This window comes from Strix uralensis, chromosome 6 (assembly GCF_047716275.1).
Source record: "Strix uralensis isolate ZFMK-TIS-50842 chromosome 6, bStrUra1, whole genome shotgun sequence".
Taxonomy (NCBI): Eukaryota; Metazoa; Chordata; class Aves; order Strigiformes; family Strigidae; genus Strix; species Strix uralensis.
The window spans coordinates 34024494-34048233 of record NC_133977.1 but is presented as its reverse complement, the minus strand read 5'-3'; the positions used below and the strand labels follow the sequence as shown (position 1 = coordinate 34048233).

Genomic DNA, 23740 nt, shown 5'->3' with positions numbered 1-23740 from the left:
CCTAAAATCAGGGGTTGCTTCACTGACCAAAGATCTAGCAGTTCATAAAGTAATCCAGAAATGGACTAAAAATTCCATAAATATTATTGATGCAATTTCCTCTCCCTCTTTTTTTTGTGTCTATACATAAAGTTTCCAAATGTCACATTCAAATAGCCAGTTGACCTCCTACACTTATATTTACTAGATCTTTCCAATTCCAAAGCCAGAACCAAGTCTATCTTCCACTTATTATTTTTGGGATGAGGAGAGAAAAAGCAAAAAGAAGTATTTTATTAATATCTATAAAGAGTACACATTTCAACTTCTTCCACTTCCAAATGTATTTCCAAGCAAAATGGATAGTTCAGTACTTCAGACGCAGATAGAAATATACTGAATAAAGCTGATGAAACTCATTCCTTATTTTGTAGCACGTTAATGTGATATTTCAATCTGCAGCACATTCATTCATTATAAGCTCTCATAAGTCAGCTAGGAGATAGTGTGCTTATGTTTTGGCTTGTCCTGTGTTGTTTTAGAGACTAAATGCATTCAGACTGAGAACTTTTAATTCTTTACTCCTGTTTACAGATCTGCAGGCATTACAAGCTCAGTTTTCTTCTTTTCTGCAAAATTTTTGTCACAGAATCCCTTCAAACCATGTGCCCTCACCTCCATCCCAGCAAGTGGGGGAACCGCCCATTAATAACGACTCTTTCATAATAAAAAAACACCAACTTATTAAATCATTATAAGGAAAGAAAAAGTAATTATAGAGGCAGTGGAGGTCAGGTCAATACAGTCCCTGGTGTTAAAGAAAGTGTTTCAGGGTGAAAAGGCAAGTGATGCAGCATCTAAGCAACCACCTTACAGTCAAAAGATCAGTCCAGATCTTTGTTACAACATTTATGTGCCCTCTAGTCAAGAGCTGTTTTGTTCTTTAGCACTGAATAACAATTTTTGAGCTGTGACAGCTGAAGAAGCCCACTGCTCAGGCGATGTATGTTGCTTTATTTTCTCAGGGTCAGTTACCCATTCCCTGTAGAGACAGTGCTCCTAAGAGTAGAGAAAGGCCCTGTATGGGTCACCTAGGATTCCTGCAATAAACTCAGCATTTCATGCTGAGTACTCAATTCAGCATGGGAGTGCGTTGCTTCATGTAGGGGATTTGCAGAAATAATACTGAATATCCCTTTCATCAAAAGGCAAATAAACATTGTAACTGCTCCAATGCCACCAGACACACTACACTGACCTGGTCCCAAAAATCTGTCACATATGCCTGACTTCTTAATCTTTTATTTATGAAAATACACTTGCAACTACAGAGTCTATACTAGCTTGTATTTTGTGTTGATGAATGCTCTTAAAGGCCAAATTTGGTTCAAGTTACAATGATGCAAGTCTGAAGTAACATCCCTGACACAGTTACTTTCTCATTTGTACCCATGGAGCTGATCAAAATCAGGACTATCACCATTTTTTTCAGAAAGTATAAATAACAAGATTTTTGCAAATATGAGGTCAGATGTTTCAAGCTTTACTGACAATTAAACAGAATGAAACAAGCTACCATAACCTGAAGAGATACCTAAAGCTTTCTCATTGGATTCCTCTTTCTCACTTTATTAAAATTTAATAAGCAATATTAGCATAAAATAATTTGCCACACTCATGGGCTTAAAGGAAAAAAAAAAAAAGCCATAAAGCCAAAAAGGAAAGAAAAATTCCATAACAACAAAGTTCCTGTCCCAAGAAGATTTCACATCTCTGCTGAGAAACCAACACAGATTTCTTGTCAGTAGATACATGTTTGATGTGAACATTTTTTAACATTTTAAATGATCTAAAGACACTCAGTGAGAAGAAAACTGGCAGCAATCCACTAAAAATAAACAGTAAATCTAATGTCCTATGCCCAGCAAAGATGAATCAGAATCTTTTTAAGACAAGTAATTTAAACTAGTAATCTATTATTCTGTGGATAGGGAGCATTTCCTCCATCTAATCTATACACATCTTACTGGATGAGAATCTAGGTTAAGTTAAACCAAGCTTCTGCCTTTTAAAATACAATAATAAACTACCAAGAAAAAAATTTAAGAGATGATTAATCTTTTTGTCTTGTTTAATCAACTGAAATACACAACAGCAGTTGAGAGGATGACCTTCAAGAATTTTGAGCAACACACTTCAGTGATGAGATCTGTACCACCTTCCAAAACAGTATTTTTTTAAAACTTCTATTCATGGACAATAGCAGATTTTGGAAGACATTCAATTTCAATTTAGACTTTGAATCTTTCTGTTATACTTTTCATTAAAAATTACTTTGGTTTCAGCTGGCCTATGCCTGTAGCAAATTATCCCCCATCAATATGGTCTGGAGTCTCTCCCTGACTCTCTCAAGTCTCACTTGAAAGCCCAGAGAATGAAGAGTTTTGAGTTTCATGTGGCTTGGAGCAGGCAGAAAATAAAGCAAGATGCCCAGGAATGAGTGTAGAGTAAAAAGATGCAGATTCACTACAGTCTAAAGCAGGGTTAACGATGCACTTTGCTTTGTAAAAACCGTCATTGCTCTTGAGTCTTAATGAAAAATCAGCAGTATCTACAATCACTCTTCCTTTACGCAGCAACCAGGGCTTTGCAAGACTTCAGATATGTCTACCTTATGCAATGCATTACTATATTTGAGATACCCAACCAAGTTCCAGATGAATTGGTACCTCTTCATGGCACAGTCCAGTGCTGTGTGGAAATACTAACTTGACCCTCAAAACAGCATAGCCAGGGCACAGTGCTGCTTGGATTTGTCTGCATTGCTTTTGTTTCCAGGGCTGGTTCCTTCAGAGGCTTCTGAAGCATTTCTACTTAATGCTTACTTAACTGTAGACATTCTCCCAAGTACCTGAAGAGAGGATTGGCTTTTCTTTATTGCACAGGTCTGGCATCATGGAAAACTTTGTACTTCCACCCGCCTAATCAAGGATGCATGGAAACGATAAGTATCACATACTGCCACAGATCACAAGATTTGCTTAACAATTGTGGGATTTAAATAAATAAATAAAACACATAAAAATGGGCTCTTACTTGCTTTTGAGATCTAATGGATTGTGTTTTCAAACTTTTCTCTTTGACCACAAAGTCTAAAATGGACTCAAATGTTTAGTTTTCTCATAATAATATGACTGGAAGTTGAGGCTCTGAAAATACCAGATGTTGGGTGATTTGTGATGATGCTGTGAGAGTTTGCAGTGCGTGGCCAGGAGTTTTCAATATGAAGGTCTGTCAACATTGTCTGGCCCATATTACTAGCAATATTTCCTGAAAGCTTTCAAGTTAAACTTGTTTTCCACATGAGAAACACTGATGCTTCCTGTGTTCCTGAAGTGAGTGTGTTGCCTAGTTTGCTTAATTAAAGTGTACCATGAAGGTTGTGAGCATGGCAATGACCCAACAATTGCTATTTTACTCAACCCTGCAAGGACCGCCACAGCTTCAAGGGGCTAACTTGGGCTCCTGGAAAAATGTTTAACATCCTTTGATAAGTTAGTTTCCCTGTCAAAGGAATGAGGTTTTAATACTGTAAATAGCAGAGTCTGGAGAATGTGCCCTATGAGATCAGTTTAAACCAGATACAGTGTCTCAGCTAACTGAGATTTTCCGTGTCATTTTAACATTGCTATAGAGCACTGTTATCAATTGATCTCATCCCATTCATGAAAAAGACTACCCTAACAAACCTAGCCTAGCGATTATCATAAAATTAATGGGTCTTTAATTATTCCTTTGGCTTACTTCTTAGTTGGAGTCGTGCTGACTGCCAGTGAATTAATTCTTCTCTAAAATCTGCTAATCATTCCTGCATTCATGAATTCACACTAAACAGGAGTGCAGAATAACTAAGATAGGACATGTGTTGGACTCTGGGCTTCAACCACGACAGGACATTATATCACTTAAAACACAAGAACCAATTGTCCTCAATGTCTCCCAGACTGGCACTTCACACTGCTGTAGATAATCTGGAGACGAATTAAGTAGTTAAGAGTTTTCCAGTGACGGAGTAGCTGGGGGAAAGGGTTAAGCATACTTAAAACAGAAGATAAACTTTCAATGTGATTATCTCTTGTAGTATTGTTATTAACAATACATAAAGGAAAGTGAATGCATATGGTGAAGAATGTTAAGTGCCACATTTAATTAAGAAAATTAGTCTCTTATGAGAGAGTTGGAAGAACTAAGAATTATCCAAAGGGTCTCCCCACCCCACGCTTTGCTAAAGCATCTACCTTAACTGTCATTAATGATCATACACACACCAGTAATTATCACTCATATGGTCTTGAGGCCACTTCACTTGAGAGTCAGGGTATCAAATCATATCTCCAGCGTCAGTCGTGCTGGCAACAATGAGTTCTTAACTTCATGTTTTGTCATCACAGTTGATGAGTTACTAGAAAATCCAGGTTAAGTGTTAGACCAAACAGCAGGTCTCAAGCTGGTCATAAGTAAGTCCAGCAGAGGATGGGAAGGAGGATATGACTCCATACTTTCCCCAGATTTGTAACATCTGGCAGGCTAGTGAGTACAGGGCGAGAACAGCTGTTTGACAACAGAGAAGAAACACACGGATATGGAACAGCATGTATGCAGGCTGTGTGCAGTCCAGCCCAACCTCAGATAAAATGAGATTTATAACATCATTTAAAATAATAACCTCTGCTCTCTGGCTTTTGTCAGAGCTCGCTGAGGAGCATTAGCACTGGATTCTGAAACAGTGGTGCAGAGCATTACAGGATGATGTTCCCATCACACGGCTGGCAGCACACTCTATGCCAAGTGGTATTGATGGGAGGATTACAGCCCTCATGGTCTTGGCAGCCAGTGAACTGAATATATTTATTAATTAAATTGTTTATACATGCTAAAATAATAAACTCATAATCTAACACTATACTAGGGATGGAATTAATTATGAACCTGCTTGTAGCAAATCATCTTCTCTATAAGGTCTGAGCCATAAATATCAAACTCATATGGGTAAGTAAGGGCAGAATAATAACCATTATAACCACACCATCCTGAAGAACAATATAGGATACGTATCAAGAAAATGATCCCAAAGGGACATTCAGGTCAAGTCCAATCACTGCTTTTGGCAGCTAACCACAGTATAAAATTTACTTTTATAAAGAGATGAAGTTCCACCTGAAAACTAGTTAAGTGCCACAGCTCAGGTCCTCGTGTAAGAAGCAGTTCCAGAAACTTTCTGCTCCTGTTACTGAACTCTTCATATACTCTCTGACCTAAATCAGAGTCATGACCAGTTTATATACATTTGTTCTTAGGTCAACACTGCGCTGTAAGTTAAAGAAGTTCTCCTCCCAGGTGTTTAACCTTTTCCAGTGTGGACAGAAAGGTTCATAGTTTCTCCCGATGTTTGTTTTACTAAAGCCCAGCTCTCTTATTCTTTCATAAGATACACAGTCTCTCTCTGTACTTGTTCTGATCATGGTTATCTTTCTATCCACACTAAGGTCCTAATAGGACTTTGTGGAATGTTGACTTTTTGCTGGAAATACTTCAGCTGACATCATCTAAGATCACCTGTGCAGTGCTTCTGGCACCAACTTTAGAAAAGAAGATACAAAAATGGGAGAGCAACAGCTACTCAATCAACATCACTACCTTCTGCATTACCTCACTATCTTTTCTCTAGGTAGACTCCTGCATAAATATTGACAAGGACCAGTAGTGTTTACTGGATTTGCTCTGACAAGCAGAACTCAGGTTATGTTCCAAATAAGAAGAGTAAGTTCAAGAGCACTTGGAAAAAATATGAGGCAGGGTTTTGTAATAAACTCCAGTCAGTCTCACATGTAATGCACCAGGCAAAAATATATTCTCCCACTATGCCTCCAAATGCTGCTAACAAAGAGGGGGGGGAAAAAAAAAAAAATTTAATCTAAAAGAATGTCTTGCCTGTAGTTGAGTAGAGGGTAGATGACTAATTATATGCCAGATGAAATCCCTATTAGATCAGTGCTTTCCAATCTTTTCCAATTTGTGGACCCCATAAAATTTTTCAAGGCAAGTGCTATTGCAAATTAGTCTATGGACAATAAATCTGTTTTATCGAATACCTTTACCAACTACTAGCGAAGTTAATATCCATGATCAACAGGTTGGAAAATGCTGGAGATAAGCATGCACTGCTTATTAAAGAGAGGTCCATGTAAAGAGTCCATGTGCATTTTGGACTGTCATAACTATCCTGTCAGTGTTAAACTGACTAATCTACAACAGAAAGTGGAAAGTTCCACTCTTAGGACATCTACAGTTAAGCAAGTTAATTTTCATATGTTTCCACAATATAAACAAAATAATAACACACGTAGAACAGTAAATGCCAGAGTCCCTCTCTTGAGTTTTAAAAGTTTGCAGATACAAGGTCTATTCCTATCTCATTAAGTGAGTTCAAGTATTCACAACAACTTAATTAAAGATAAATCAAGCCATATTCCTTACATATCTTGCAATTGAATTTAGCCAGTAGTTGAACAAAAAAAAAGAATACCGTGCAACAGATTTGTGCATACACAGTCTACGCTGATATGCAAGGGCCTGATCCTGAAAAGAACTGCATGTGAGTTACCTTTATACAAGGCAATCAATCAAGAAAGTCCCCTAGTGTCCCCGGACAAGAATCATAACTACAGCTTAATTGGAACCAGCCACATCTAGGTCACCTGTACATCTGGAAAAGGCCAGCAGAAGTGCAACACCTCCACAAAGGAGCACATGAGAAGAGCCAACAGTCTAAAGAAGGAGGACATTTACCTGGAATAGATAAAAATCCGTCTGCTCAAGCCTCTGAGCTAGTTTCAGCAGAACAGAGGGCTGATGCTGGCTGTCCAGGCTAGCTGGTTCCTAACGGGTGAGGAGCCAGAAACAAAGACCCAGCAGGCAGGACAGGGGCCTCATTAGTCAGATCCAGTCACACAGCCCCTGAGGGCTGATAGCAACCAGGTTAAATCAAGAGATCATCAGGCAAATTGTGGTGACAAAACAAGTCCAAGATTAAGCTAGAAAGTCAATCAGCGGGTCAGGATCAGGTCCAGTGAGGGTAACCAGGCTCAGACACAGCCCCATGATCACAGCACAGGTCCACAGGGACAAGGCAGGTCCCAGGTCATGCCACAAAATGAGTCAATGGATCAGTCAAATCAGCCTGGCTCAGCAGGGCCCCTGGCCAGGCAGGGCAGGCTGTGGCAAAGCTGGAGGCTGATATCCACAGCTGAGCTGCAGTGGGGCTCCTGGCCCGAGGGCAGGGGTTGGGGAGGCCCCAGGGGAGGCTGGTCAGGGGCTTCAACACCCAGCATTGCCCACAGGGCTGGTTACATGAAATGGCTGTTCTCAGACAGGATTGTACTGGCCGAAGAACAAATTTTGAAGAAAACTTTGATAGCACATTTCATTTTTTTTCATGAATCAACAAATTTGATGAAAACTGCTGCAACAGAAAAGAATCCCAATCTGCTGCAATTCCTATTGCCACTCTATAAATACAGCCTTAATTAAATCAAAGTACTTGTAGGTTTAAAATAGAACTCAGCATACATCTAAATGCTCTGCTAAGCCAGGGCCTAAATACAAAGTTGTGTTTGTTTTTGTGTTTGTCTCTTGTTTACAGATGGTGACGGACAAGCCAATACTTCTGCCAGATCTTTCCCTTTCACATGTGTTTGGCGCAGTCCACAGCCAGGGTAAATTGGTGTCATTTCAATGAGGCCAATTTACACCAGCTGAAGATTCAGACCCACAGCTGTATTTGTGTAAGCTCAATGCTGCATGAACACAGTTTTTCCATTATTAATATCTGTGTATATGATTCATAGAGTACAGTAAGTTTAAGCTACAGCACATTAAATTATTCCAGACAATGGGCCCAACTGTCAACCCACTAGAAAATTAGCTAGACGTGTGACGTGACAAATAGCTTTGTGTTAATATCAGAGCACCATTTCCAACATACTCACACTGAATGTTCCTACTAAATGCCAGGGTAAGAGATCTGTGTTCTCCTGACAGATACCAAACCACAGCCATGCACAAAGTAACGCATGTGATTCCTATAATGCTGAAAAGGGAAGGAATCATTTTATTGGGGAAGGTGGAAGAAAATTACAGATACTGAACACATGACTAATGATATCTGGGCATATTTTATGCATCTGTGTTCTTTGCTTGCTTTTTGAAATATTGTACCTTTCCGCCACACTTAGTGACATCAAACACTTGGGCATTCCTGGAAAGGATTTTCTGTTCCTTAAAATGGAAATGGCCTTTCTTGAGCACAGATCATCTACAGACAACTGCTTACTGTCTAAGTGCAAACGAATTTATTGGCTGGATAGGAAATGTAATACTAAGAGATAAATAGACAGTGGCCTTGTGAATGGAAAAAAAGTGTAAATTATGAAAAGATCAGAGTGGGTTCCCAGGTGAGGGATCTTCCTCTCAGTTTTCAGCATCTGTGAGATACACTTTCATTCAGTTGAAAATGCTGTACGAGTTTGGTGACTTTATTACAGACCCTGGTTCTATTCCTGGCTTAATGTGTGACATTCCTGTGAATCCAAATAGCTGCCATTAAAAACAAAACAGCCAGACAGATGTTTACGGCTTTGTATCAGAAGCGTGGCATTTCCCCTACCAAAATCACCCATGTCTGCGGCCCAGAGATACAGCTGTGGTGTAATCGTAGGTTTAAACTCCCAACATGCCATGAAACTTCGGGGCTGGAGCTGGAATCTCCACACAGATGGAAAGCTGAGGATATCAGCTTTCCACTGGGTTCTGGGGTGTCCAGCACTTCCTATCCCTGTAAGGACTCCCTACACCCAGCTATTTCTCCATCCCATGAATTAACCAGCTCAATGTTTGCCGTTGACACTGGCAAACCTGACAACCTGGGAAGGCAGTGTCCCTGCCTGGGGACACATGCTCCATGGGTGGCACCAGGCCTCGCCACCCCCTCGCCAGTGCCCCGGCTTTCACAGGGCTGCCTTAAGGCCCACCTCAGTGAACAGACTTGTTGGTAAAAACCTTAAAATCCAACTCACCCCTCACAGTGACTTCTGATTCCCCAGGGCTGAAAGTACTTAAAAAGCAAATTTGGCTGGGCGTAAGGTGCATTCCCCTGTGCCACGGGCGTGAGTGAGGAGCTGTGCAGTGGGGCAGTGGTAGCCTGTCAGGAGGTCATGAGCCGCCCTGAGCCAAACCCAGCCGGTTCCCACCGGCTCTGGCACCAGGGGGGTCCCGGCAGGAAAACCACCACACACCAGAGCCCAACCGTTCACCAAAACTTCCATCAGCCAGAGAAGCACCTGGGTACAAGGTGTTAGGGAAAGAAAATGGCGGCTGCTGAGGGCTGGAGACACTCTGTGGGGCTCTCCATGGCAAAGGGGGCAGGGACACCCCTGAGGGACAGTGGCTGGCTCATGCCAGGGCACGGACACTAAGAGCAGCAGCAGAAAAAATTTAAGAATCAGAGAACACATGGCAGCAGAAAAAAACTCATGCAATATTATCCCTGACATCACCTCACCAGAAGAATTTTGATGAACTGGGTATAAACCATGACAAAAATCAGGGAAATTGAGCCTGGGGAAGAACAGGTGTTTATTGGAGCCTGTCCTCCTTTTTCCTCTCAACACCCAAATCGAGATCAGAACTATGTGTTGATTAGTAATAAATTGAGCAAAATTCCTCAACTCTTTTGCTTGCGACACCTTTTCAGCACCTGTGTAGGACAAAAGTCATCCAGGATTTCAATGCCAAGTAATATGGAGGAGCCTTGCAATACATGAAGGTTGAAGAAAACATTTCTGAAATGGTTTTCATAATGTGCATGATATGTAAGAAGAAAAGCCGAAGTGACCTGGTTTAAAATGACACAGATGCTCCTGGAAACAATCCACAGACTATGGTTCTGGTTTCACCTCTTAAATCATATCCTGCTCCTGAGGAGGCAACCTCTCAAACTGCACACCCACTCTTATGTGTTCCCTATAAATAGATATGAAGGCTAATTTCAGATACTTTTAAGACCCCAACTCTGCCAAGTGTAGGCCATTTAAAGTGTTTCAGCCGGGCCAGAAGACATTCATTTAGGAATAATCACATAGCTACATGCAAAAGATGCTGCACAGTAAGTCTGTGAACCTCATGCACAGCTTAATTACATTATTTCCTGACAGCTAGGCTCTTATCACCTAAACTTCTTGAAGATCAAAGCAATAAATAAAAAAAGCAGCTTTATTATCTTTTTCTGTATGTGCGGGCCTCTTTCTTTTTTTCTAGATATGTGGGCCTCATTGCCCTTTAGAGCATTTGGGTCTTCTTGTCTTCATTAGTTAAAGCAGAACTTCACGGTTAAAATATGCTATATTCATCCTTAAAAATGAGTTTTAAGTCTGTATTCAGATGCCAAAACACTTTCTCTTGCCATACTGATCAGGGGAGCATTCCTGTGCCTCCCAGTGGTGCCAAGCTGGAGAAGCTGAAACAGCCTCGAAATGCTCCCTATCAAAATTGGCAAGCAAAATAAAGAGGAAATTTGTGCAAATGCAAAAATATTCCATCAGAACATACTGCCTTCAATTATTTTTGGACCTATTCTAATGTTCATGGAGGAAGCAAGAGGAATAGTAACTGCGTATCCAGTGTCGGCAGCAGGAAACTACAAATAGCACAGCACACCGTGTTCCAGTTTCAGCAGTGGCAGGCTTCAGAGCTGTTTCCTTACAGTCAGGAGCAAACGGACTGTGAGGCGACTGCTGCCAGAGTCTGGAAACATACAGCAGGAATTACGCCATCACTTGGTTAATGTTCTGCCCTCTTGCACTGAAAGGTCACAAGCGTGTTGGATGATCCAGTGCAAACTGGATGGAAAGTGGCTCCAGACTGCTGTAACTATGCTATAGGGCACACTTAGCATGAAGGAAATGCGCAAGTCTTCCTCATCCCTAGCTGCAGCAGTAGATCGAGGCATTGTTATTGTTTTTACATTCCCATCAAAAAGATCAGGTTCAATTCCAAGTGCTGTAGAGGCAACATATTTAGCTGCCTGCAGAAGCAGATTTGGCAGCACAAGGCAGAATGAATTGATAAAGAAAGATGGAAAGCACAGAGATACTTATTTTACACATCAGATCAGGACTCCCACTGTGGGACAGGCTGCCTGTGTGACAGGAGGCAAGGCAGTTAACCCCTGCGGTTTTTAATTCCCAACTTTTAGCTTTGAACTTTGCGTCCTTTGTACTTTCATTTTGCTTCTCCGAAGCCAATCCAGCTCAACAGCAATCGGTCTCTGGCAGATGATTGCCTTTTCTGATGGACAGCTGTCCACATCTGAAAAATCAGCACCACAAGTGCCTTCAGAAGAGTCTTACATGCTTTGCTTGTGGAGTCTGAACTCAGGTCATGGAAGTGTTACGGAAGCAAGTTTGTACCCTCAGAGCTGTAAAACCAGCAACAGACTCACTGCAGCAGAAACAGAAATGTCAATGCTAGGCTCCAGAGGGAGTCCTGCCCCCTCCTCCACAGGGAAAGAAATGATGGTTGCAACAAGCGTAGGTGACATTCACCACTAGAATAACATCCACCAGGAAGAGGATTTCTGATATATATTTATCCAGTTCCTTGTACTGCTCTGCTCAGCAGGCAAGGCAATCCCATACTTCCTCAAACCAGATGGCAAAACTGGGTTTGTAGCTGCTTTCAGTTGTAGGAACAGCACAAAGCAGTTGGTGCGTACTTGTGGATTTGTCCTGTTGTTATTAGATTTGTCGCCAAGCTTTCTACTGTTGGATGGAAAGGCAGAAAAGCAAATGTTCACAGTGCTATTGGTACATAGGGGAAGACCCCCTGTGGCCTTGACTGATAAATAAGAAAGTAGCAGAATACAAGCTTGACACTATGAAAAAGCTGCAAGCTCCTTTGGCACATCACTAATAATGAAGACATCTTGATTTTACAATCCAATTAGCAGAAATGAGCTCTGCATGTGCTTTGAGCGAAGTTAAAAACTTCTATAATGATCTCCTGGTCTTGCAAAAATCTGTTCTTTCCGACAAATACGAAGAACAGGATCTTATTAAGTGTGACCAGCAGTGGTCAAAGTAATGAACAGTTCCTACGGAGCCCCCTGTCATTAGTTCTCACTCTGGCAACTCTTCACTTTACATTCGGGGCAACAAATCGTGGATGGCATTAGCAACCTGTCAGAAGCCTATTTCATATTAAACAGAGCAGATGTCAGCTAGCTGCATCTTTAGTTCAGAGCTATAGCCTGCAAACTCTGCAAGTCCCAGCATGGAGGTTCCTGAACTGGGAGATATAGGCTATACAGGATTCATTTTCCTGTTAAAGATGAAGGGGTTTGCAAGTAATTTATCCTTACAGATGCTGAAAAGGATTTACCCCACAGTCCCCCAATAATTCTTTTGTGTCCGTGGCTAGGTGATGGGGATTGCAGATTTGACACAGTATAGATGCCACTCTCAGGGCCTTCCAAAGTGGAAGGTTCTGATCCCACTCTGAAATCTCTTTAGCACATGACATCTAAGCTCACAGCATCATAAGGAACTGTCAACACACATTCTCTGCACAACCGCCCCTTGCTGTAACATTTTTCTGCTTCTAGGCAAAGCTTGTTCTTCTGTTTGTTTAAAAAAAAAAAAAAAAAAAGAAAAAAAATATAGGTCTGAGACCAGGTAAACCCAGTAATTTGGGGATTCCATGAGCCTAAGCCCTGTTTTGCTACTACTGAGCTTCAGAAAAAAAATCAGTAAAGATGCATTCAGAACATCATACTGTTTATTCAGCTGCATCAGAACACCTCATAGTGGCTTATCCATGACAGAGAGAACTCGTGCTTCGAGACAAAGCAGGAGCAGTACTCAGTAGCAAGAGTTCAATTAATTTAAAATACAAAACAAAAGGAAACATGACAGAGAACACATTTGAATAAACACTGAAAATTAATGAAAAACTGCTCGTACAATAGAGTTATTGCTACATGCTTTCAATTCTCACCTGTTTTGTTAGAGCCTCCTTTGTTCTAAGTTGTGTGAAGTAATTAAATAAAAGTGATTAGAGCTGGCATAGGTCCTCTTGGGGAAATACACAGATTTTTAAGAATAGATATACAGTTTCTCCCTTTGATATGAATTTCCTGTGTTGATCTGTCCTTGATTGATGCTATTAGAAAGGTCTTGCACAAAACATCTTAAGTGAAGAAGAATATTCCCAGTACTATACTAAAGCAACCCAAGTCATGTGTGGATACGTATCTGTATTCAGTAGGAATGTTTCCATACCCTTACATCTCCAAGGGCATTTTTCAACTGCAACTCTGCATTTCTTTTGTGGAAACTGCCAATACCCCAGCCAGATTCAGTACTTTACTGCTCTAGGTGCCATACGAGCATGCATTTAACTACTGTTTATGCACCCAGGTCAGTCTCAATTTAAGCCTCCTTTCCATATCATCTATACAATATCTTTTTAAATTTTAAAATTGATATTGTAAGATGGTGTTTGTCAATTCAACAACTTAGGGATCTGCACCCATTTTCTGTGTTCTGCCTGTTACTAGAAATTCCGTGTCAGAGCAAACACTTCGTGTTGAACAAGGGGCTGGTCCACTCTGTTTGTTTCAGAGTGGGCTTAAGTACAAAGGATGACATGAGATGATGATCTTCTATTCACATGACAGCTTATTTAGACTGATAGCTGACTTTCCTTCCCAGCACTGGCATCCCAATGTCTATACCATAAAAGGCACCATATGCTAAGGGAAACTTCAGATTATAAGAAAGCATTTTTCACTGTCAGTATGAGAGACTAGATGCCAGATATGGAAGCAAGGTTTCAGGAGAGAACAGACACTATGTGCTCTGTGCAAGAGTCCATATGCATCAGCAAAGACAGAGAAAAAGATGCTAAAGCAACTTAAAATACTTCGAATAAATGTTGCTCTTGAGCAATGTCTATTCCAGATCCATAAATGTAGAGATCTGTATATTTCTTCTATAGCTTAAAATAAGAACCAATGGTGTCAGGAACATTTTCAAAGCTTGATTTTCCCGTATTAGGACTATTGGAAGCCCTGGCAAATCAGGTTGCCCATAATGTTGCAAATATGTAGTAATATAACTGGAATACTGGGGAGGGCGTGGGGAGCACCAGCACAGACAGCTGGAAATAAGATCCCTTTTCTGTAAGTGGGTGACAAAGTTGCTAACCCTGCCATCAGTAAGGCTGAGACAGAGAGAATAGCTAGAGATGGTGGCTACACAGCTCCCAGATGTGGGGTTTTAACAGCACTGGCTTGCTGAGTACCTGTCAGTGGGAACTCTTAAGAGTCCATGAGTCTTTCACTAATTTCAGTAGAAGCTGAGACTCTGCTTTACAGGACCAGGCCTCTGTCTTTTTAACTGACAACTCAGGGAGACCTCGACCACCAAAATGCAATCTGGTTAGGGAATGCAATCAAAACTAGACTGAAACTGAGTTTTTTCACCCAATAAAGAGAGAAGCAGCTGCTTTGGGCTGAGATGGGTAGGTACCAACAACAAATTGAGCCATTGTGATCTCTGAGAACTCTTTTTCTCGGACTATGGGTAAGGCATTTAATTTATGCTTAGCAGCAAATTCTTGGTCACTCTTCTTATAAAGGTCTCTGCAAACACATGCACGTTCACAAACGCAGACCCCAGTTCAGTGCCTTTCCCAGTCAGTATCTGTACCCCAAGGCCTCTGTCCTTTGTCTGCACAGACATCTGGAATGGGCTAAGGATGAAAGTAACATGCTTAAATGAGCCTCACTTAGACCTGCAGTCAAATGTCTGTGAAGGAGACACTAAGCTTATTGACTCCTTTTACTGAGAAAATCTTATGGAGCTTACCTCAGGTCTAACAACACCCCCCGTGTTCAAAATCTCCAGGAAAGCTCCTTACTGTGATGCTCACTTACTGTGCTGTTGTGATATCCATGGTGTAAGTACTTAGATGGAAAATCCAGGGCACGCTGAGTTCTGTACACCAATGCGGTGTTCATGTAACTTAAATGAAATCTAAATCCTATGCAAAAATCCATGTCTAATCCATGCTTATTATGCCTGTATGATTATTACTGTTAACTGTTAAATACCATTCACTCAGTAACAAATTCTTTTGCAGTGAAACAGCACAGGGGGCATATATACTTCTCCTTGGTGCAAAACACTAAGGATGTGCTCTCGTTATTAATCCTGATTTTGGTTCTTTCCCCAATTAATATGCTTCCTACCTCCTCCCCAGTCCTACTTAACCACCTCCCCAGAATTCATTTGCTTTGTATTCATTTCACATATGACAGCTCCCTCCATCAGCTTCTCAGTACTTTCCTTGTTGGTTTCCCAGTCTCATTCCCTGGGAGACATCCCCATTGCAGTAACTTCTAAGCCAACATTACACACAAAATTTTGGAGGCAATTGTATATATGGCACATAGAACAGATCAAAGGAACCGAGTGCTTCCAGCAGTGAAATAAGAGAGGGGAAATGGTCCTTCACTAAGTGGATTTTATCTCAGTCAGAGGAGTCTGTCCCAGGTGCTATGCCTTTTGGCATTACACAAATCCTTAAGGGTTAATATGACATACTGTAAACAGGAAAAGTCTATCATCTGCTTATGTATCACTTCCAGGGTCTTTTGACACTGCTAGAAGAAGAAAATGTAGAGGTGATGGGAAATGAAGAAAGAAGTGAAGATGCTGCTGATCTTTTTAATCTTTCTCATGCTGCTTTTCCAGAAAGTCAGCTAAGACCCATTTCTAGGAAATGCTTCCTCACACAACATCACTTGACTAAAGGAGCAGCTACAATTGCTCTACTTAATGGACTGTAATAAACTAAACTGCCTCCTATTAGCAAGAAGGATCATATCATCAGATTTGTAATGCATTTTATTACAGAACATAGAGCCTCAGAATTTTTAAGTGCAGTATAAGGGGAAGTAATGTATGAAACGGTTAAAGTGTATATGTATCATACAATCACAAATGCACTGATAGTTTCCCTTCTTTCAGACATCAAGATATCAATGTTTCTTGCTTAAAGCCATCTTTTCCCCCTTAAGCCATAGCATAAACTTCCACATTTTGCATGCTATCATTCCATCAAAGTTACCCTGCATCTTTTAGACAAAGAGTAGCTTGCAGAGCATTCTTTCCTTCTGAGGAACATGAACCTTTGGCAGGTGTAATACTCCAATAATAGTGTGAGCATGGTTCAAATACTCAGATTGTATACTTCTTGGATAATCTCTCCCACTGACTTTGCTGTGGAGCTAGAGCTTCTCTGTATTTTTATAGACTAACTCAGTATGGTGTCAAGTTAGATTCTAGACCAGGAACTCCTAAATTTCATCTGGTACTTCAGAATAAGCATTAAGGGATATATTGTGCTTCTGATGAAAACCAGTAGGAGTCTTCCCAATATTTTCATTAGGAATAGGACACTGGACAGGAGTCTAGTACAGCTGGTGTAGCTGTGATTTTCCTCTTTTGGAAACCAAATGCCCCATTATTTATTTTACTACATGGGGGCTGAGTTTAATAGCACCTATCCAGCTGAATAACACATCAGTTCCCTTATTTAAGGAGACCAGACCGAGGAAGAGGCCTGAAGCAGTGCTGTGCCTGAGAAGGGAGGGATGCAGTGTGTGCTCCTTGGTGCCACAGTCTCACTGCTCACACCTGCACAGGGAGTGGGATGCAGGAGAATTGCTGCAACTGTTATTCCATCCTATTCACCCTCAACCATTTTGCTTACTCCTTCCCTTCTCCAGACTTGTCTTCTATCATATGAACTTTGCATAGTTATCACCTTCCAATCAGTCTTGCACTCACTGAAATCTTTGTCATTCCAGGCTGCTCATATCACCTGGGAAATGGGACCACCAGCTGCTGTGGGTAGGAGCTGCAGGCCATGCCCTCCGCTCCCTCTCGCTGCAGCCACCCGCAGAGCAGCGGTACCACGGCAGCCCCCAGCAGCCAGGACAGCTTCCCATAGCCTGCTCCACAGGGAAAATCACAGGCAGAGCTGTGTTTTTCAAAGGGAAGCTTTAGTATGGATGAGGCAGATGGTTTTGACTGCAAGCCCGTTATTTCACTGCTCCTTGAAGACTATATGTGGCCTGTGGTTTGCCACTAGACATTCTACAACGCTGGCCCTATTCAAATAAAATGTTTTGCCCACCACAAACTTCCAGTGAAATTCACTCATGGCATTTTCTAACTACCACTGTCATTTTTTGGAGTTTGCCTTTGTGTAGTGGACTCTGTAGAAAGTCAGGAAGGAGAAGGGGAGGTGAAGACAGAGGGAACATACAAAGTCTCCTCTGCCTCCCATTAGAGGCTGACGCCAATGATGTTACACCAGCCTGCTCTTTGTGCTGGTGTTACAAGCTTACAGCAGAGATCCTTGGTTCAGTCCAGCTGATGACTATGTTGCTTATACTTAATGTGGACAGCGCTGATTACATCATGATAGCTGTTTTTCATTCACATAGATGCCAGAGTAGTAAAATTGATATGGAACCAACTCAGAAAGATGGGGTAATTCCTACAAAAGTCAAGCTGGGTGCCAGTTACAAATGATTTCCAGAAGAGCTGGAAAGTGCAGAGTGTAAGAATAATTTTTTGTCTTTTTTGGTATTTATTCAAGTGCCAAACATGTGGACTCTTGCCTGAATTCTTCTCCCTGTCCAGATTTCAACCAACCAATTAACATTTCTCAGATAGTTCTAATAGTTGGATCTATGCTGATTGTGGGGTTTTTGTTTTAAACAATATTCAGTTTAGACTGGACTACATTTTTTCATGTTACTGATAGCTAAAAATATTTTCCCTGCTACCCAGTAAAAAACACAGTGAAGCCTCAGTTCCAGTTTCAAAATTATATATATATGTACATATGTACATATATATTAGTTGGTGAGGAATTAATTTGTTGAACAGTGAGGGTCAGGGCTACACCAGCGGCTGAAATGTGTTATTTATCAGCAGATCATTACAGTCAGCACTGCACAGCATGTGAGCTTCCTCACACCACTCTGCCAAGCTCCCCACATGGCTGACCCGCCTGCTGACTTGAGCTTCAAGGAGCTTCCAGTCTCCATCTGCGGATCCACTCTCACTGAACTGCTTGTGCTTATGTGATGGACCAACTTTTCCTCTCCCTCGGCCCCAGCACAGGAAAATAAAACCATAAAGGCCTGACTTGGAGTCGCAGTTTCTCCACAGACAGCTCTGCTCTCTCCCACTGATTTGAGTGGGAGAAGCCCACAGTTGGACTGCCACCCCTTCCTTTTATTTTGTCAATAATATGAGTTGCTCAGCACACAACTATACAGACCTTCTGTAAGTTGTAATACTTGTAATTTGAATAATTTGTGTGTCCAGGTAGTGACTGCCATTTATAAATGTTCCAACAGAGGGGATCTATAGGAGGGACAAAAGTTAATTGATTAGCTTTGAACATCTGGCGTATTTTAATACCAAGGGGTTCAAAAAAAACCTACCTTAAAATACTGTGTGTTTTTCCTTCTTGTGTCCCATTTTTTTTCATAGCCCATCTTTAAGAACTTTTCAAGCAATGAGGACAACAGAAATTTTAAAATCAGAGGTGCCCAGAAAATGGAAATTCCTTGTCCATTTTCTCCTAAAATATCATCCAATGAGTATGCAGAGATATTTTAAAAGGCCCTAAAACCTTATTTATATTCAGAATTTTATGTTGGAGTTTGAGCTTTCACACGGTGTTAGAGTTGTCATTTGATTAGCACTAAATGACACATCCAGGTTATATGGAAAGAGCTGTGCCTCTCCCTGGGAGATGAAGACTGTCCTGGCTCTGCTACCATATCTAATTGTAGAGGGTAGAGTTCAACTGAGCAAATGGAGGTACCAGGAAACTTTAAAATTCAATACACAGACACACTGTGGTGACTATTTATACAGTGGAGACAGCGCTCAGACTCTATTTAGCTCTGAACATTTTATGAGATAAGTACTTTCCAGTCTGAGATGGTCAGGCTACTTCAAAGAGATCTGCAAAAGGCAGCTAAGCAGAATAAGCACATCAATATTTTACATCAGTCCACATGTGTGAAATGTGAAGTAGAAGGGTCTGCAATGTTTCCTGGAAGAATTTTAGGGACTCACAAACTGAAAAGATTTAAAACAGTGATTTGAGAGTACAAAACAACAAAATATTTTCTAATTTTTGGGAAAATGTACTACTCAAGGAAAAGCAAGCAGAGCTACTCAGAAAAGCCAAAGCAAAACTGTGTGTTTAGGTAATGTGAGGCAGATGAATAAAGAGATATTGAGAAGATCAAAATGCCAATTTTGTCAATCAGGAATTGCTCGAGACAGCCAGTGTTATAAAGGCAGGAATCACATTCTCAGTGCTTCTTCCTTCACCTCAGAAGCTTCATTTATCCACTGACTTGCCTAAACCTTACACTTAACAACCTCAGAATAACACATGCAAAGAACCTAGCTGTCACAATGCTCAGACTTGTATCACACCATCCTTTTATGCCTGTTCAGGAGATAAAAAGGAAAAATATATTGGAGTCTTCCTTCAACACTACAGAACGGTGCTTGGCAATAAGACCTTGTCAGACACTGACTTGATCTGAGAGCCCTTCAGCTTATAACATTAATAATATTAATTTGCTAAATAGTAATAATTTGCTAATAATATTAGCAAATAACAATCATAAATAAAAATAAAAATTTATGTTAGTAAGCAGCGGTCATCTGATTAATCCCAAAGAAACTGAAAATCCAAACTGAAGCACCGACTGAAATACAGCCACCACTGGGAAGGGTAGCAATGCACGATGTCCTTATAGCATGTGACACACAAGCAAAAGGCAGAAGAAGAAGAAATTGTAGCATTTGGAAGAAAAACTCTGCTCTTAGGCATTCTTGAGTGATGCTACAGTGACTCTCATTTTGGAGGGACTCATCTGCATTCAAGGTTTTCCCACAGGAGGATTGATTATACAATGACGGAGCCTTTTCAGTCCTAGCATCCCTTAGAGATATTTAGTACAGGCATTGAAAACCAATGTCTTGCATCTTGCTCTCTACTACTGAAGATTATATTTGCTTCAGCAATGTACTTCTCCCTGATGTTTTAAAAATAATATCAATTTGCAGCTGATTAAAAAATATCATCTTCAGTGAGATACCCCTGCAGATGAGGTCTGCATTTCTTTTGCTATTCCTCCTGGGTCCAGACAGGCACATTAGTGAAACAACTGGAACATACATTAAGTGGAGAAGATTCAGAGACTGGTGTTTTTGATGGATATACAAACTAGAGAAACATGAGTCTGAGAGCTCAGTACTTTCCACAGAGAACACCCTACTTCTGTGGCCTCGAATTTTAAATGTGCAGCAAAGGCCTCTCACAAAACCACCTAACAAGGTATCAAGCACTTCTGTGTTAAGAAAGTGAGCCTGCCGAGACTCTAGCACAACACAGTTTTCTAAAATAAATTCACTGAAATCAGTACCTGCATGTGCTTGCAGAGGCAAACAGAGGCAAATACTAGTAGTAAGAAGCCTGCTTTATTGTGTATTACTGAAATTTGTAGGTGGTGGTGTATATGAGATCTGGTTAAGGAACTCTGTTTTTTAGCCGGTCTTTTCAACAAGCATGACAAGCAGCTATACTTTGCTTGCAGGGGACTTCATTATCTACTACAGGTTCCTGAATATTTTCTGAAGAGTTAGGGAATGGGGAAGTAACTCCGCAGTGGTACTGCACACCTGTGAAACTACAGCTTCCAAAAGCCATGTTACTTACCTGTGCTTCTGCTGCTCTAAATACTTTTGTACACTGTATTTCATCATGAGATACCTTATGTGCTTTTCAGGCTGATACACTACATTGCAAACGTCTAACAAATATGAAGTTGCAATGCAATCTCTATGGAATAATTTAATGTTAAATATTTCTCAAAGTCTTGTGCTGGTGAACAGGAGTTTTGCTCACTGACTCAGTGTCAGGTATGAATTCAAATGCCATCCTTATGTGCTTTTTAATGCAAAACAGCCACAGAGTTTTGCATGCTGCTGTCATTTCAGAATACTTTCTCTTGGTCTGTTTATATGTTTAACCTAAACACAGCCTCAGATCTCATGCTGTGGGAACTAAGTGGCCATGTCCTTGGTACAAAGCCATTACTAAAGATTTTACCAGTTGCAAATCCTGTTGTGATTTCCTAGGAAAGAGAAACTGAAAATGTTGTTTGAAATAACAATTAGAATGATTTAAACTACAAATTTCCCATAGACTCCCAAGAAGTGCAAAAAATAATCATAGTGAATCAAACCCTAAAATCATTCTTCTCTAGGTGCTGTGACATACATTCATAAGCTTAGTAAAAGAAACTTGAAAAAAAAGCCTGATTCTCATGCTAATGTCTACCAAATGTACCCACTGTGACACAACTTTCATCAAAAGTGACACAGACAAGTTATTCGTGGATGCCATAATGCCTGTTACAACCAACAACTAGTCCAGTGAATTTGGTTTATGAGTCACATAAAGTACATCTACTGGCAACATGAGATTTACACCTGTGATGAATACCTCCTGTTGCTAATTATAGAAATTATGGTCACAGTGGCATTGTGATAAAGTCTTGGTTAAAGTATGAAAGGGACAGATTATACCCTACCTTCTCAGCATCTTGCTCAAAAAGACGGAGTTGAAAGCACTGGTCCAGTTTCAACTTGCGGACATGCCACATCTGATGCAAGTGTTGCCGGGTAGAATGCAGCTTGTCTAAAAGGCTGGTGATCTTTGGCACGAGACTTTGAAAATCCGCACTTCCAGGAATGCAGTTCCTACCAGAAAAACCATCACTACATCTTATGCATTGTAATAACCTCTGACCCTCACGATCCAGTTCTTCCACAGGAGCTTTAATCACTTTTTTCTTAAGCTGTGTGTGCTCATCAATCAGCCTTCTTGAGCCCTCAACATCAACAGGAAACTCCTTCCTAGCCAGCATTTCCTGGAGATCCTCCAGCCTTGACAATAAATGGATGGCACTGTTGAAGAACTCTTCCAAGGAGACGCGCAACTCTATCCATTCATCATGGTTGTAATCCAAGGATCCCTCAAACTCATCCGTCAGTTGAGAAGGATCTACAAGTTTTGCCAGGCCTTCAACAGATACCATACTTGTCTAAGGAAGGGAAAATGACAACATTTGAATCAGTGAATGTCCAATTAGAAATAACGGTGCAATCCATAAAGACCATGAAGGGATTATTTTCCTTGTCAATACATAAATGAAGGAACACTGTAAAAGATGCTGAGGACTATGTTTAATTTTGATGAAATAATTGGATTGAAAACTTTCCTATTAATAGCACTAATGTATTTATTTATTAAAAGATATGATATTTACTAGAATAATGTCTATCTTTTTCAGGTCACCTGACTATCAAAAACATATAATGAGAATGCTTCTGCCATAGATTACTTCAACCCAGTTGGACACTGAAGACTTCTTACTGCAGCTGTTGGATATCTGTACCTGATTGTTCACTAAACAGGTATATGGTATTACAGGGATTCTGCTACTTGTGTTACACTCAGGCTCGTGGCTATACATCAACAAAAGTGTTAGGCATATGAACTGAAGAAGGCATTGTGACCTCCCAAAACACAGAATATGCTGGTTTTTTCTTCCAGATTATTCCAGTTGGCTTTTGCCACAGGCAGATCTCTTTCATATTAGTAAATTCTAATGTAATTAAGCAAAAATCAATGTAAAAGTGAAATGTCATTGGAGTATTAACAATTAGAATTTATTGCTAATAGAAAGTACTGCTCATGAATCATGCACAATCAATAAGAGATGGTTTTAATTCATTCAGACTCAGTAATCAGTGATAGAGAAATGCACTGGGCGCCTGGAAAGCAGATTACAGTTTAAGGACACAACAACTGATGGCTGTTTCCATTTATTTTAGACAAATTATTTTTTTTCTGAAATATGAGCATAGGGTTTCATATGTTACTAGAGATTTTCAGTGCTGTCATGTTAACACCCAAGTTGGCAGCCCTTAAAGGCTTGTGATGTTCATCAGTGACTGCACATCTCTCCCCTAAAGATCAGGCCTCTAAAGAATGTCAGAGTTTGTGCTCTTCAGAAGTGGAGGCACCCAATAATCACAGCAATCTTGTAAAAGTCATCTACAAAGAAAAATACCTCAAGTCTTGTCCATTATCCTGAATTATGTCCAAAATAGCAGGCTGCCCACTGGTTTAAAGTTAATAATAGACTTTTCTTCCAATTTGTATCCATCTAAATATAATATAATTCTGAAATGTATTAAAATTGGGATTGTATTGAACTTATGCTCAGCAGAAAGATTATTTTAAAACTTTCTTGCAATGTTCCTTGCTTTGGGGAAGGGGGAGGACAGAGGGAAGAGCCAACAAACAATGGGAAGGTAAGTATGTAGCTTCAGAGGGATTTCATATTTCTAAACCTCTTGACCTGGACATTGACCCCTTGAAGATAATTCAATTTAGAGTTTAACTGCCTGTCAAGAAAAGACTTCTCTTCATGGCTAATACCTGGGCATTCCCCCTGCAGTGT

The 23740-nt window shown here is 40.5% G+C and overlaps 1 protein-coding gene across 4 annotated transcripts in view; it reads right to left on the bottom strand.

Moving 5' to 3' along the window:
• Positions 1 to 23740, bottom strand: part of KALRN (kalirin RhoGEF kinase) — a 526142-nt gene that overhangs the window by 294728 nt on the left and 207674 nt on the right. For all 4 annotated transcript variants that reach the window (XM_074873623.1, XM_074873625.1, XM_074873626.1 and 1 more), the window contains exon 5: positions 21803 to 22315. In XM_074873623.1, the coding sequence (XP_074729724.1) occupies positions 21803 to 22315 (513 nt within the window). The remainder of the gene's footprint in view (positions 1 to 21802; positions 22316 to 23740) is intronic.